General features: G+C 44.7%; 2 protein-coding genes across 2 annotated transcripts in view; both read right to left on the bottom strand.

The window, feature by feature from the left end:
• Positions 1–6,810, bottom strand: part of LOC138596885 (protein jagged-1b) — a 52,609-nt gene extending 45,799 nt beyond the window's left edge. Inside the window, exons 1-2 of the mRNA XM_069668331.1 lie at positions 6,432–6,810; positions 381–725 (exon numbers count right to left, since the gene is read on the bottom strand). Of these exons, the coding sequence (XP_069524432.1) occupies positions 381–725; positions 6,432–6,590 (504 nt within the window). The 5' untranslated portion in view covers positions 6,591–6,810. The remainder of the gene's footprint in view (positions 1–380; positions 726–6,431) is intronic.
• Positions 6,811–11,112: 4,302 nt separating this feature from the next.
• snrpa (small nuclear ribonucleoprotein polypeptide A) lies at positions 11,113–13,705 on the bottom strand. Its single transcript, XM_069668712.1, has 7 exons — positions 13,631–13,705; positions 13,218–13,298; positions 12,939–13,111; positions 12,622–12,795; positions 11,899–12,075; positions 11,717–11,805; positions 11,113–11,624 (listed from the first exon to the last, which is right to left on the bottom strand). The coding sequence occupies exons 2-7, from the start codon at positions 13,288–13,290 to the stop codon at positions 11,465–11,467; spliced, it is 846 nt and encodes a 281-aa protein (XP_069524813.1). The 5' UTR covers positions 13,291–13,298; positions 13,631–13,705; the 3' UTR covers positions 11,113–11,464.
• Between the last annotated feature and the right edge of the window lie 19 nt (positions 13,706–13,724).

Raw genomic sequence — 13,724 nt, 5'->3', positions numbered from 1 at the left:
AATTAGTTTGGCAGGTCTTGAACCAAAGTTTGAGGCAAATTAAAATTAAAGTTAGACCCTGACTCATTAAACACAGTACCCTCTGTGATGCTCCAACCCTCTGCCTTTAACTCATTACAATTCAGGATTTAGATCTCATTTTTTTTCTTTTTTTGTGGAGTGCTCATTGAGATTTTTCCAAGTTATCCAGCTTCTGCGTATTGTGTCTTTTTAAGGCCTACTTTCACTCACACACAAGAGAGGGTGTAAAAGCCTGGTAGCCTGATCTCTGAGTGTCATTGTTATTCCACTCTAGCCTCAGTTTGAGTGTATTGTTGTACTTGAAGCTTTGCTGTTCCCTTGGTAACCATACTGATAACCAGCACTGCCCCTGTACTTACTGGCCAGGCGTACTTGAAGGGAATGACAATGTGTCCATTACTCCCATCCTCTCCTCCTCCACCTCCACCTCTGCCTCCTCCCTCGTGTCCTCGGTGGTGGAGCAAGTGGGAGTTTCCACCCAGGACCCCGGTGCTGCCCGACCCGAAGGTGCAGGATCCAGTCGGAGCGACCCGGGCCTGGTACTCCTTGAGGCAGGCTTTGAAGAAAGTGTCACATTGGTCCCTGGCAGAGCAGCGCTGCCCCCCGATGGCCTGGAGGTCGCAGCAGTCTCCAGTCTGCAGGAGCCCGTGCGGGTTCTGGAAGTGACGGATCTGAAGCTCGAACATCCCGACAGCACACACAGTCTGAGTAAAGAGAGAGGAGGGGAAGGAGAGAGTTACATTGATATTTCATCTGTAATTACATTATGAAAAGCCTCACTGATATGTTGTAATGCAAAAACAACAGAAGTCAATGGGTGAATTTAAGGTCAAAGGTCAAATTTAAGGTTGTGTAAAGATTCAGGGTTCTGCGCTCAGCACGGTGTACACTTTAAAGTCAGAGGATGCCTGGACATTTTAAAAATGTTCTGCCTCAGGGGTGGAGAAAGAAGAGGCTGTGTCAAAGTTAGAGGTGAGGCAGGCTTTACAGTGAGGAAGCATTAAGACAGTCGAGAACAGAAAGACCCAGGAAATTAAAATGAATGAAAGAATCCCTGTGAGGCAGATAAAGGAATCCTGGAGTGAGGAAAGAAATTGAATTTAACAAAAGCTATTTATAACTGGACAGACACACGCTGATGAAGAATAAGAAACATTCTGGGAAATACGCTGAAGAGCTTTCTCCTGGCCTCCCCAAAGCCTGCAGTAAATTGAGACGTTTACACTTTGGTTTGTTCTGCCAAGATTTAACAGACAACAAATAAAAGGTAATGTATAAAAGTGATTTAAAGGTGTGTGTAGGTAGATGTAGTACTTTTGGCCTGAAGCGTGTTTTTTTTAATGCTAAGCAAAGCTAATTGGCTTCACATTTTCCATATAGACATAACAGAAATGTTACTCTTTTCATTTAATTGTTGACAAGAAAAGAAATGTTGCATGTCAAGATTGTATCTAAAATCTAACATTTACACAACAAGTACAGACAGTTCCATCCATTATGTATACCGCTTATCCTGGTCAGGGTTGCAGGTGATACACCTTGGACTGATCTCCAGTCAATCACAGGGCTGACACATAGAGAGAGACAACCTTTCACGCTCACATTCACACCTACGGGTAATTAAGAGTCACCAATGAACCTAACGAGCATGTCCGGACTGTGGAAGGAAGCCGGAGTACCTGTAGAAAACCCACGCATGCACGGGGAGAACATGCAAACTCCACACAGAAAGGCCCACTTTGTATGAACTAGGAACCTTCTCCCTGTGAGGCGACAGCGCTGACCACTGTGCACCAACGTGCAGCTGTACAGTAATACTTTGTGTTAACAGTTAAAAGAGGTACTGCGAATCAAAAACACTGGTGTTGATGACCAATGCATGAACACTAGGAATCTAAATGTGACCTGCTCAGTGGCTATAGCCCAATCAGATCCCTCAGATCATCGGGCATGAGCCTCTTGCGTGTACCCAAAGTTAAAACCAGAGCAGGTGAAGGTGCGTTCAGGAACTATGGTGCTGTTCTCTGGAACAAATGACCTCCTGACCTGAGATCTGTGGAAACTTTCTTTTAAAGGCAGACTTAAAACTTGACTTTTCTCTCGGGCCCTTTGACTGTTAGTGTGTTTTTGTTTGTTTGTGTGTTTAGAATTGTGTGGATTCCCTTGTGTGTGCCTGATGTAAATGTGTGTTAGCAGCTCAGTTGGTCAAGCAGGCGCACCATATACAGAGGCTACAGTCCTCGAAGTACTGATCGCAGGCTCAGCTCCCGGTCTGCCGATCATTTGGTGCATGTCACCCCCCCTCTACTCCCCACATTTCCTGTCTCTCTTCAGCTGTCCTATAAATAAAGCCAAATGCCCAAAGAAATCTTAAAAAAAAGGAAACTTTGCAGCAAAGTTACCAATGTCACAGCTGCATGCAGGACACTAAAACTGTAAAGTGAGGAAAAAGTCCACGACACTGTCGATCACTTGTGCTTAATTTAAACATCTCGTCTGTAGACGTTCAATAGTTATGACAGATAACAGGTAGGAATTTTACCTGATAAAAACCTCATAACTGGATACAGCCAGCACAAGTGTGTGGGATTTATGGCTTCTATTTATAAAGCGTTATCAAAAACATTGAAGAAAGTTTGAGAGTGTGCATTCCTTCCAGCCCGCCTGTCTCCTCTGTATCATGTGTTTATCAGTTTGTGACCACACAGCAGACGTAATACAGTAACTTTGATTCCCACAAGGTCTCCATCTCAATCCTTGGAAACGTACCCCCCCACTCGCTCCTGCCATTCAATACTGTTTATCTCACCACTTCCTTGTCTTTCTTTCTTTACTCTTCCCATGTGTCACCACCACTCCCCTTCTTATTTCTCACTCTCTCCTCCCAGGGGATGGTGACACTGAGAACCTGCTCACACTCCTCCTCCTCCTCCCTTCTTTTTTTTTTTTATCTGGGAACGGGCTCCTATCATTTCTCTTTCTGTGGCCATCAGATCTTTCCTGCATTGTTGCCCTTCTCCTTTTCATCTGCCTCCCTTTCTTTTCTTTTGTGTTCCCTCCCTGTTTAAAGATGGGCGGAGGACACACACACACACACAATCCCTTCCCACACATTCACATTATAGAGTTAACAAGACCCCCTGAGAGTCTCGGAGCACCAGGGTCAGGTATGTGCGTGCATGCATGCCTGTGTGTCACTCTAGCAGACGAAATAATGGCTTCTGCAAACACAAAAATAAAGCCACTCTTATCTCAGTTTGCCATGAATCCTCCACTTATGAATAAATCTGAATAATTTCGGCTCTTTTTTGGCATCACTGCACAAACACCGGACTTAATAACTGCTCATTATGTCCAAAAATCATTCATTTCCCCAGCGTGGCGTTAAAATCATGGACAGAAATCACCACAACCAACAAGCTCTAATGTGTCTGCTGTCTTTGCTAAACCCAAATCTGAGTCGCCCCTTTGTGTTGGGCTGCGTGTCCCTCTCCTGCCCCTGTGAGAGCGAGTGAGGGGGGGAGGGGGGTCAGTGGGGGGAGGAGAGGGGTTGAACTGGACTACATCAAAAGGCTTGTGGAGATACAGTGGCGCTCATCACTCTACATCCTCCTTTCTTCCTCTCCTCCTCTCGCTGCCCAAATCATTCCCGGCATACCGGCGTTTCAGCGCCCAGTCCGACCAGAGAGAGAGAGAGAGAGAGGGAGAGGGAGAGACCAGGCCGAGGCTCAGACCGTCTCTGCAGGAGAGCTGCAGCAGTTAAAGGATCACTACCCCTAAAACTCAGGCTGGCTCAGAAGAAATCCTCTCCATCAAAACAACCAAGGAGGACAAATCTCCCTCTAAAACAAAGTGCTCAGGTCTGCTGAATCGAATTGAACAATTAATGTGATCTTTCAAATTGGAAATATTGCAAATATAAGAGAATCAAATGATTAACAGACCTTTCTTTGTGATGAAATACTTAAATATGTTAAAGACATGAATGCTTTTGTTTTGTTTTTTTTCAGCTCTAACAACATGTCAGTTAAGGACCAACTTCAACTTAAAGAAGAAAAGTGTGAGTCATTGTCTTTTTTTCTGATTGTCCAATCAGATGAAAGGAGGGGCGGGCCTTCTGTCAGTTTACAATATAACTGTTAGGTTAATGACAGCTAATGATTCGGTGGTTGCCTTAAAAAACAGTAGGAAAAAAAGGCGCAGCGAGCTGCTCTTTTTTAAACGTAGGCTTCAACAAAAAAGGCAGTGCGGTCGCCTCGCGTTTTGCAGGCTGTAAAACGCTCTGTCTGATCGGGGCCTTAATCAGCAGAAAGCTAAGGCCCAACAATTTTGCTGTCGCCATCACAGTTAGAAGGTTCCCGGTTCAAATCTAGGTTTTGGACAAAGTGGGCCTTTCTGTGTGGAGTTTGCATGTTCTCCCCGGTTCCCTCCGGGTACTCCGGCTTCCTCCCAGAGTCCAAACACATGCTCGTTAGGTTCATTGGTGACTCTAAATTCCCCGCAAAGATTGTCTGTCTCTATGTGTAGGCGCTGTGATTGACCGTCGATCAGTCCAGGGTGTACCCCGCCTCTCGCCCAATGACAGCTGGGATCGGCTCCAGCCCCCCTTGAACAGGATAAGCGGTATCGATAATGAATGGTTGGAAATTTACATGGGAAAAAAGGCAAAATATTTGCTGATACTAGCCTCTCAATGCTTCTATCATCTTATATGATAGTAAATGAAAAAAGCATCTTATATGGTTATAAATTGGCTCTGGGAGCTTGTGTCAGCATCTTCTGACATTTTATAAATATTAGAACAATAACTGCGAATGGGAGAATCTGTTTGCAACCCTACAGTAAAGTGTCAGTCAGACACTTTCCCTTTAACACCAATATTTACTTTCTTTTGTTTTTCTTGAGGAAATGGATTTCTTTGAAATTTGTAAAGCTTGTTAAGGCTTTGACACATCGTGCTGTTTTATGTAAAACAGTTGCTTGCCTGTGATGCGAGACAAATTTCTGGTGACAGAATGAAAGCAATCTAATCTGTGAAATCCAACCCAATCCAATTAGTGCCTCTGAATCTAACATTCTAACAAAGTGAAAATTATTATTTGCAAAGCTGAGAACCTCAGCCTGCTGCAGAGTGACTCCAGACAAAGTCAAGGAGCTCCTCTCATCATTGTCTCTCTTCTGAGCATTTCTGAGTAGGTCTTCATGAACATGGTCTCCTGTCTCCTGCATTAATAATCATCCTCCCCAGCAGCGGCAGCAGCCGAGGATGAAGAGTGTGTGTTTCACACTGCAGTGCAGTCACACAGTGGAGGGAGTGGAGTGTGTTGTTGCTCAGCTGCGCAGAGGTTGCAGAGGTGCATAGAGAGACACGCAGAGCTGCTTGAACGTTCAACATTCACACGCCCCAGAGTTTGTTCGCCTGTGGCCCCCGAGGTCCACACACACGCACACACACACACACACACACCCAAGACGCAGATGCTGGATGTGAGCTCAGTGTTCAGAACACACACACCTGCACACTTTAAGACTGTGGAGCACCTCTGGGCCTGCTCTGGCTACTGCTGGGTCCTGTCACACATCACAGGGATCATGATCAGCAGCTGCCTGACAGCTCAGAGGGCGGGAAAACAAGGTGGTTTTGCAGCCTCATGCCCAATATGTTTAAGCAGAATTTCCCATGATGCTATAGGCTGCTTTTTAGTCATTTATACAAGTTTTGCAGTTCCATTATACAGCCACTATAAAACACTAATGAAAGTCCGCATCCTTGTAACCAAATCTTCATAAAAAACAGTCAGAGAGTGTTTAAGAAACAAAGCACCAGCAGGATGCTGAGGAATGCAGATACAATTCCTCCTTTATAATAAGGAGTGGACTGTGAACAGAGGGCGTGATGGGTAATTATGTCTTCCGAGGAGTCATCCCAATCCTTAAAAATTAATCTAGGGTTTTATTTGCCGCTGAAATCTCCAAAATAAATCCTCTGCAGCATCTGTAAGCGATTATTGAGCTTGATTTGTTTTTTTTGTCTGCCTCATTTCGCTCTTTGTTTGGTATACAAGCAGTGGCATAATAAACACTGACTTCCTCATAATGCTAAGAAATAAGATTTTGCAATAACATTCTCATGGTGACACAGATCTCTGCCCTTGTGCTTCTAAAACAGGAGGGCAGTAGTTCTGTGTTGCGTGGGCTGATAGACACCAGCGGGCTGAAACAACAGGTGGGCACAGCGCCATGCAGGAGCAGAATGGGGGCAGCACAAAGAGGGATTGGACAGGGAGTGTGTGTGGACTCCATTATTGACTGTTTGCACGCAGCTGTGATAAGAAATAGAGGCTAAACCACAGTTAAAAGTCAGCTTCGGGGGTTTAAGGGCCCAAAATAGCACTTAATCGGTGGCTTACCTGCGGTTGTATCGTGAGCGCGACGAGAAAAATCACAGCCCGCCGCAGGTGGAGGTGTCCCCGGGGTGGGTCACTCATCATGGCCGTTGATCCAGTGATCTTACGGCTCCTGCTTCTCGTGTCGAGCTGAGTTTCCCCGTGCGCTCTCGCGCTCTCCATCCCTGCGTCAAGGGATTGGGGACAGTGCTGTGCGCTTTGGCGATGCTGGTGTCCTCCTCCTCCACCACCACCTCCTCCTTGCTCCCTGCGTCCGCCCGTCTTCCCAGCTCTCCCCTTCTTAAACCCTGAAACTCCCGCAGAGCCGCTTCATCGCGTCCCAGTCAGAGAAACCATAACTACCTCTGTCTCCGCTTGGATTTATCCCCCCATCCACCCACCCACACACACACACACACATACACACACACCTGATCACCCCTGCCGCTGTGTCCGGAGTGTATTTCCACTGGGAGTGACACATGCACACAAACACACTCCCCTCGCGCTGTATTCCGCCCACCACCTGCGTTAAGAGGCTTTAAAGGTTCAATCTGCCGGCTCAGTTGACTTGAACTCTCATCCTAATTAGCTGCCACTCTCTCTTCTTCTTCTTCTGTCTCTCTTTAAGACTGTTCCATGCGCAGAAAAATATGAACAACGTCTATATTCGTCCGATTTTGTGATGAGCGTGTCCGCGAAACTGCCACCGAAGTTGCGTCTTTCCAGCGGAATGAATTCACTTTGCGCTCTTGTCATCCAAGCGGCTGGTTGGTCATTTGTCAACCCGATACGAAGCCCGGCGGCGACAGAGGCAGTGTGGGAAACAATGAGAGAGAGAGAGAGAGAGAGAGAGAGAGAAAGAGAGAGAGAGAGAGAGCATGGAGGGTGTGTCCTTAGGCAGGGAATATCCGTCTTTCTGCTCTTGTTAGGACGGTTCCCAGCGCGCACCCTCATCCCTCTCTCTCTCACTCTGTACACACTTTGAACAACTTGTAGACCAACCAAAGAACATTCTGTTTTTCTAACCATGTCACGTTTACACATGGGATTACCCTCAATGAGTTTCACTTCTCTTTTCCAGGTTTTCTGTTCCCTTTCTCTACCTTTTTCTGCACCTCCCCGGCTCCTCTCCTCCAGTTTCAACCCTCTGCTCACTTCAAAGCTCCGCCATGCCAATTAACTGTTTTTTTTTCACAGTTTAGCTCGGGCTCGAGTGGCCCCTTAATGGGAACGTTTCAAAAGGCCTTCATTAATTAAAATACCGCTACGGATGAAGACGGTCAAGTTATTCACAAAATCAGCTGAGGAAAATGTTTTCTCCTGTGAGTGATCCGCTTTTACGCGCATGCGTTTGGCACACGTGGCGCAGGTGCCCAAAAGCAAACGCCCCTACCTGCTGAGTGCTTCCTTCTGAAATGAGATAGTCAACCCCACATTTAAGATAAAGCTTGTTCCGACAGCTGCTGGCCTCTGAACTGTGCGCACATGCCGCTGCTTAATGATGCCGCACGCTGCAAATAACTGGGTGAGCGCATAAATATAAAGAAGAACTGTAGGCTGGTGTGTAGGCAGCTTTTAAATATTGGCACCGGTCACATGGCATACTTTCCACATCTGACTTCCAGTGCTCGTCTTGTTGGACCCAGGACCTCCACACAATGTAGACCTTCTTCATCGGAGGGAATCTAATGAGATGCTGCCTCCCTCCCTCCCTCCCTCCTCTATCTTAAGGTCTATCACAGGCTTGTTGCTCAAGAGCTTCCCTGACAACCAGTGGTGTTTCCGCGGCCCGGCGATCTACAGTGACCCCGGAGCGGAACAGAGGGCTCTTGAGGAGCAGAGGGGTGATTTGCATAGAGGAGCCTGTGACCTCCAAACGCGAGCTGAATTCTAACCAACCAACCGGAATCGCAGAGACGTCACTGCACACTTGGGTGGAGGGCTCAGAGGCCAACGTGCGCGTGGATCACCTGAGGAAATGTCACCAAAAACCTGCAACCAGTACACGCTGTGGGTCTTCTTCCTTAAATGGAAGTGTTGTGCGTTGTGTATTTGGCGCCATCTAACGGTCACGTGTGTCCTTATGGGAAGGAGATTCTCTTGTTTCTGTCCAATCACATCAGCAAATGATGTGAAAACTCTGACATATTAAATCTAACAAACATGGCTGCACCATTCTATTATGACTGACCCACTGTGACCATCTGTGGGTAGTGAACTATGACCCCCTGAGACCAAAAACTCCCATGGCACAAGACTTCATACATGTGCCCATGGACGCAGATAGTCAACATCACATGCTGATACTGTCTTAGAGTGGGTGTTTGATCTCATAGACTCCAACTCATTCCCACTGGATAAGTTGCCTTCCAGTTCCTGCAACTGAAAGATCACTGTGTTGGTGAATGGGAATGCACCAGGCAAGTTGCCAGCAGCATGCGACACACACACACACACACACACACACACACACACATACACTCACGGCGCCCTGGTGGCTAAGGTCAGCCCTTTCTCAAGGCAAAATAAGGGAGTGAGGAAAGGCTTGGGAATCTACAGAAGAATGTGCATTTCTGTGTACACGGCTGAGCTGACCTGCAGACAATTACTCAGGGCACAGTTTAAGTCCACAACAGGGAGGCCCCTGTGTGCACTGGGCACAGTAGATAGTGCGAGTCTAAATTAAGCGTTTCAGGCCTAATTCACACAGCAGTCCACCCAAACACTCATGAATCCAGCCTTTGAGGGGAGGTGGTGGTCTTCCTTGGCATCTAATTACTCTGCAAACTAGCAGTGTGTGCAGGCTGCCCGGGGCCTTTGAGGATTCGCTTCAAAACATACAGTCGGCATTTGCTAATTGGCAAACTGGAGACAACTGTAAACACGGGAGATACTGTACACATTTGCATTCATTAAATATTTGTTTAAACACTAATTACTCCTCATACAATAAGACCTACAACATAATCATTTCTTCACTATGTTAATTTGAGAGCTTTAAATTACAGCGCCTCTGCAGATTATGAAATCTTACATTGAGCAAATAATTTACAACCAAGTTACAGTGAATGATGCTACCCATAAAGATATAGTAGCTCTCCCTCAAGTGATGTATAGTATTGAAAAGCTGCTTATATGCCTGCTAAATGAATACTTTTTGACAATTATATTTGACTGATACCGTAAAACACAATACTTGTCATACTTGAGTATTTCACGCCGCAGTAGTGGTTTTACTTAAGGACCCGAGTACTTCTTCCACCACTGGCTACAATGCTGTCATAAAAGTGCAGTTTAAATCAGCTACTTATTTCTTTACATTCTTACTAGAGATGTTCCTGATAATGCATACCTGGACTTATGGATACCTGGAGTATTTGCCGATACAGAGGTCCCCTCTGATCCTTGTGCTATTAGAAATAGATAGATTGTGTGAAAAACACCTGACAAATGTTTATAGCTTTACCTAATATTACACTCATTGCTAACTCCAAACTGTTGCTTGTTAGTCACAAGATAGTTGTTTTTGGGCCTAATTGTATACTGCCAGATACAGCAATTAAGGCAGCATCAGAGGCCGATACCACAAGGCTAACTCGTATGACTCCCATGTGTTCAGTGAACATGCTTTACATGAAAAACTCAAATCCACAGAGCAGACTGATTTGTCTTATAAAGTGGAATTTGTATTTTGACCCACATCAGCTGCACTGCTATAGATGTGTTCTCATGGCTGAATAAGTACATTCATTATTTAGAAAAAAAGAGCAAATTTTCATTCAAGCAGTTTCAGCTTTTACCAAATGATGACCGAGGAAACTTCTTAGTATCTGTTGTCTGGCTTCGGAATGACTTTAAAGGCTAAGAAGAGACAGATGAAGGAAATGCTACAGCAATGTGTGCCAGCTCAAGAACAGCCGGTAAATGATGTCGTCTAATAGATTTAGGAAAAGATAATCAACGTCTGGTTTATTGCATCGAGCAGAGCACAAAGGCCAAATAGAGATAAAAATGGTTTGTTCGGGCATGAACTGTGTACTTCAAAGCACAAATTGAAAGAGACCGCAATTGGTTTAATTCAGAGGCAGAAGGGACTTGATGTTTCGAACAGTTTCATCCCATTTTCTAATAAAATCAGACTGATGGTCATTTTTATTTTTTCTTAGGCCAAAGAATCAAAACCCACTGGGTATAAGTTTTGAGAATGAGAACCCTTCAGCAGTCTGATGAATGCGCTAACATCAGCATCCTGTGAGTGAGCAGCCAAAGCCTTCTGTTGCCGTGACCTCAAGGCCTTTCTCTCTCTGCCTACACATCTCAAAAGGAAATTTCTTAATCTAATGTTGAAGATAAATTTTGGTTGTAACGAAAGCCTTAAAAAGGCCCCTGTTGTTTTTAGCAAATGGATTAATGCACCTGCACTAGCAGATTTTCTTTTAGGGTTTAAAGTTTTAGCAAAATTCAAGACACAAAAAAAGTTTAAGTGGGCACAAGAAAATAAAAATCCTTATTTACAATTAGTAGATGGGTTGCTTGGAAAAGTATCTACTACTACAAATGTTTGGCCCATTAACACATCCCTTAACCTACTCCTGTGCAACAGACCATAACATCAGTAATAGAATAAAGTAGATTTATAGCACCATCTGTCGGCCAAATAACTCCCACTGCAACATGACACATACAAAGTGAGGCAGGTCTCTCTGTCGAAGAAAAGTTTTAATTATAAAAAGAAAATAGCTCCAGGTACAATGTCTGGTGGACCAGACCCTGGGTGCAATGCTTAATGACAAACAGTAAAAAACAAAGGAAACATCAAGTTGCTAATAAAACTGACTTAAGCCTGATGGAGTAATTCATTATCAGTAGGGTGCAGACCTCCCGTTGCTGCACCTGACTGAAACTTTGATGCCAAGAGTGAATACTTACATGAAATCCTGGAAGGAAATGAAACCGTCATTGCTGCACCAATCAACAAATATCAATTTCTTTAAAAAGTTTTCATATTTTTAAAAAGACTAGTGTGTGTGAGAAAAGACCGGTTCTGATTGGGGTTATTTCTTAGCGAATGAGATCTTCATGGCGTTCGCTTGTGTGATCTTAAAGCCTTGTAGTGCGTCACGTGCAGCGCCGGCCTGCACTTCATTCTCAAACTCCACAAAGGCGATGTCGTGGCGACCTGGGACCAGACGCACCTCCTTGAACCCGGGGAACCTGAGCACACAACAAGCACAGGCTCAGCATTTAGCAGATAATACAAATACAAAACTGCAAAAATTATATTCAGTAAAGCAGCCGCTACTGACTGGTTGAAGAGCATGGACAGCATGAGCTCGTTCGTCTCCTCCGGCAGGTTGGTGAGGAAGAGGATGTGATTGGGGGGATTTTCTGCGACCTGTGAAGATAAAAGTTAAGGAGTCAGAACATAAACACCAAGACAAAAATATAGCATTTAACAACAAATAACACGTTACAGAAGGCACGCTACCTGCTGGGGCATTTGTCCAGGCATCTGTCCGGGCATCATTTGACCTGGAGGCATGGCACCCGGGGGCATCTGGCCAGGGGCCATACCTGGAGGAGGCATCATGCCAGGAGGAGGCATGTAAGGTGGCTGGCCTGGTATGTGCATCATACGGGGAGCCTGGCTCATGGGCGGCATTCCCTACAGAGTGGGAAAGAAACAGTTGTGAGCACAACTACCACTTCTCCATTTGCCTCTGCTAAATCATCAATATTCACTTCAAATGTTATAACAGGTAGGCTTATTCTGATGTATGATAATACTGTGCTAATTTTAATTCAAAGTTGTTTTCTATCAGCACAGCTTTCTAAATATAACAGGGGTGAGTGAAAGAGTAAGTTTGAATGATTTGAGTTGAAACACATTTACCTCTCTGACCCTTGCTCTTATTGTTGTACTTTTATTTTGCACTCTTTACAGTCTTACAATCTATTTGTTCTAAAGCACATTGCAACTTTTCTTGGAGACCTGCACTTTGGCCATAAGATGAAACATTTGACACCGTTTCATCTTACAATTTCCCAACAGTTAAAGGGAGGAAAAGGTCAATCTTAATCCTGTAACTCAGAAATTACAATAGTTTGCTACTCTGTCTACATTTGTATACTCAAGGTCAGTGGTGAATGCTTGATAAAATGTGCCTGACAATTTGTTATGAAAAATTAGAACCACCATTTCCCTACTTACAGGCATGGCAGCAGGCACTCCAGCAACCATAGGTGCGGCCGCTCCTGCTACACCCTTCTTCGCTCCACCTGCCTCTGGTTTAACCTTCTTCTTCTCTTTTTTACGGTCTCGCTCCACATAAGTCCCCTTCATCTTAGCAATAATGTCAGAGTCCTGCTTGGCATACTGGATACGCTGTAGGAAGAGAGATAATTCAGGATCAGAATGCATGTCAGAGGATACAGTTTATAGGTTTCAGAAGTTGTTCAACATTGTTTTGCACGCTTTATTCTGTGCAAAGCGTGTCAGTAATGTGGTATTCACTATGGTTAACCTACCATGGGTTTGTCGTAGAAAGGAAAGCCCTGCATGGATCTCAGAGCATTGGAGGCGCTATTAACCTCCTTGAAAATAACAAAAGCCTGACCCTTCATCTTCATGTTGCGTGCGACCAAAATGTCCAAAATTTGTCCAAACTGGGAGAAGATGGCGTACAGCGATTTCTTCAACTCTGCAGAAACAAACAAAATAAAACCTTGAGAAACCATAGGTTTTAGATTTCTTTGTATTAAACTGAAGCCAGAAAGTGAATGCTTATAAGCTGAGGATTGACTTACCATCTTTCTTGATTTTCTCATTCAAGTTGTTGATGTAGATTGTATGATTTAGCCGTACATCTGTAGTGGCCATGTTTGAACCTGCGTGTGAGTAGTTGGAGAAGAATACCTTGAAAATGTTCCTTTTAAACAACTTACAAACCACCACCGCAAATGCCTAATCGCAAAGCAGCTAGCTAGCAACGTTAGCAAGCAACTCTCGAACCTGAATAACGTGGGGTGAACGTTAGCCAAAAGCTAGCTAACTGTTAGCTATAGCAAAGAGCCATCTAATGCTTGGTATGATACCCCTTACTGTACAAAAAAGATTAATTATGGTATCTAACTCCAAAAAACGTTTGCGAAAGCTCTTGAAAACAAAAGTGATGTAATTGCTAAGTTTATTCCGCTCGGTGTGGAAGGAAAATACTCACCTCGGAATGATGAATGGAAACCCCGGCCGTCCCAAATCCCGTTCTCTGTTCTCGCGTTATGAAGCAACGCCGAGGCCGTTTCCGGTGTTAAGCT

This window comes from Semicossyphus pulcher, unplaced genomic scaffold (genome assembly GCF_022749685.1).
Source record: "Semicossyphus pulcher isolate SPU_LCO1_2020_fin unplaced genomic scaffold, fSemPul1.0.p SCAF_19, whole genome shotgun sequence".
NCBI classification, from domain to species: Eukaryota; Metazoa; Chordata; class Actinopteri; order Labriformes; family Labridae; genus Semicossyphus; species Semicossyphus pulcher.
Note: the sequence above shows the minus strand (reverse complement) of the source record. Positions and strands in the feature narration are given on the sequence as shown.

What these genes read in the sequence shown, in the direction of transcription:
- snrpa (XM_069668712.1), bottom strand. Translation starts at nt 13,290, where the DNA reads ATGGCCACTACAGATGTACGGCTAAATCATACAATCTACATCAACAAC. An exon ending in GAGTGCCTGCTGCCATGCCT is followed by an intron (nt 12,076 to 12,621) that starts GTAAGTAGGGAA and finishes CCCACTCTGTAG; the next exon opens with GGAATGCCGCCCATGAGCCA. An exon ending in CTGTCCATGCTCTTCAACCA is followed by an intron (nt 11,625 to 11,716) that starts GTCAGTAGCGGC and finishes TTGTGTGCTCAG; the next exon opens with GTTCCCCGGGTTCAAGGAGG.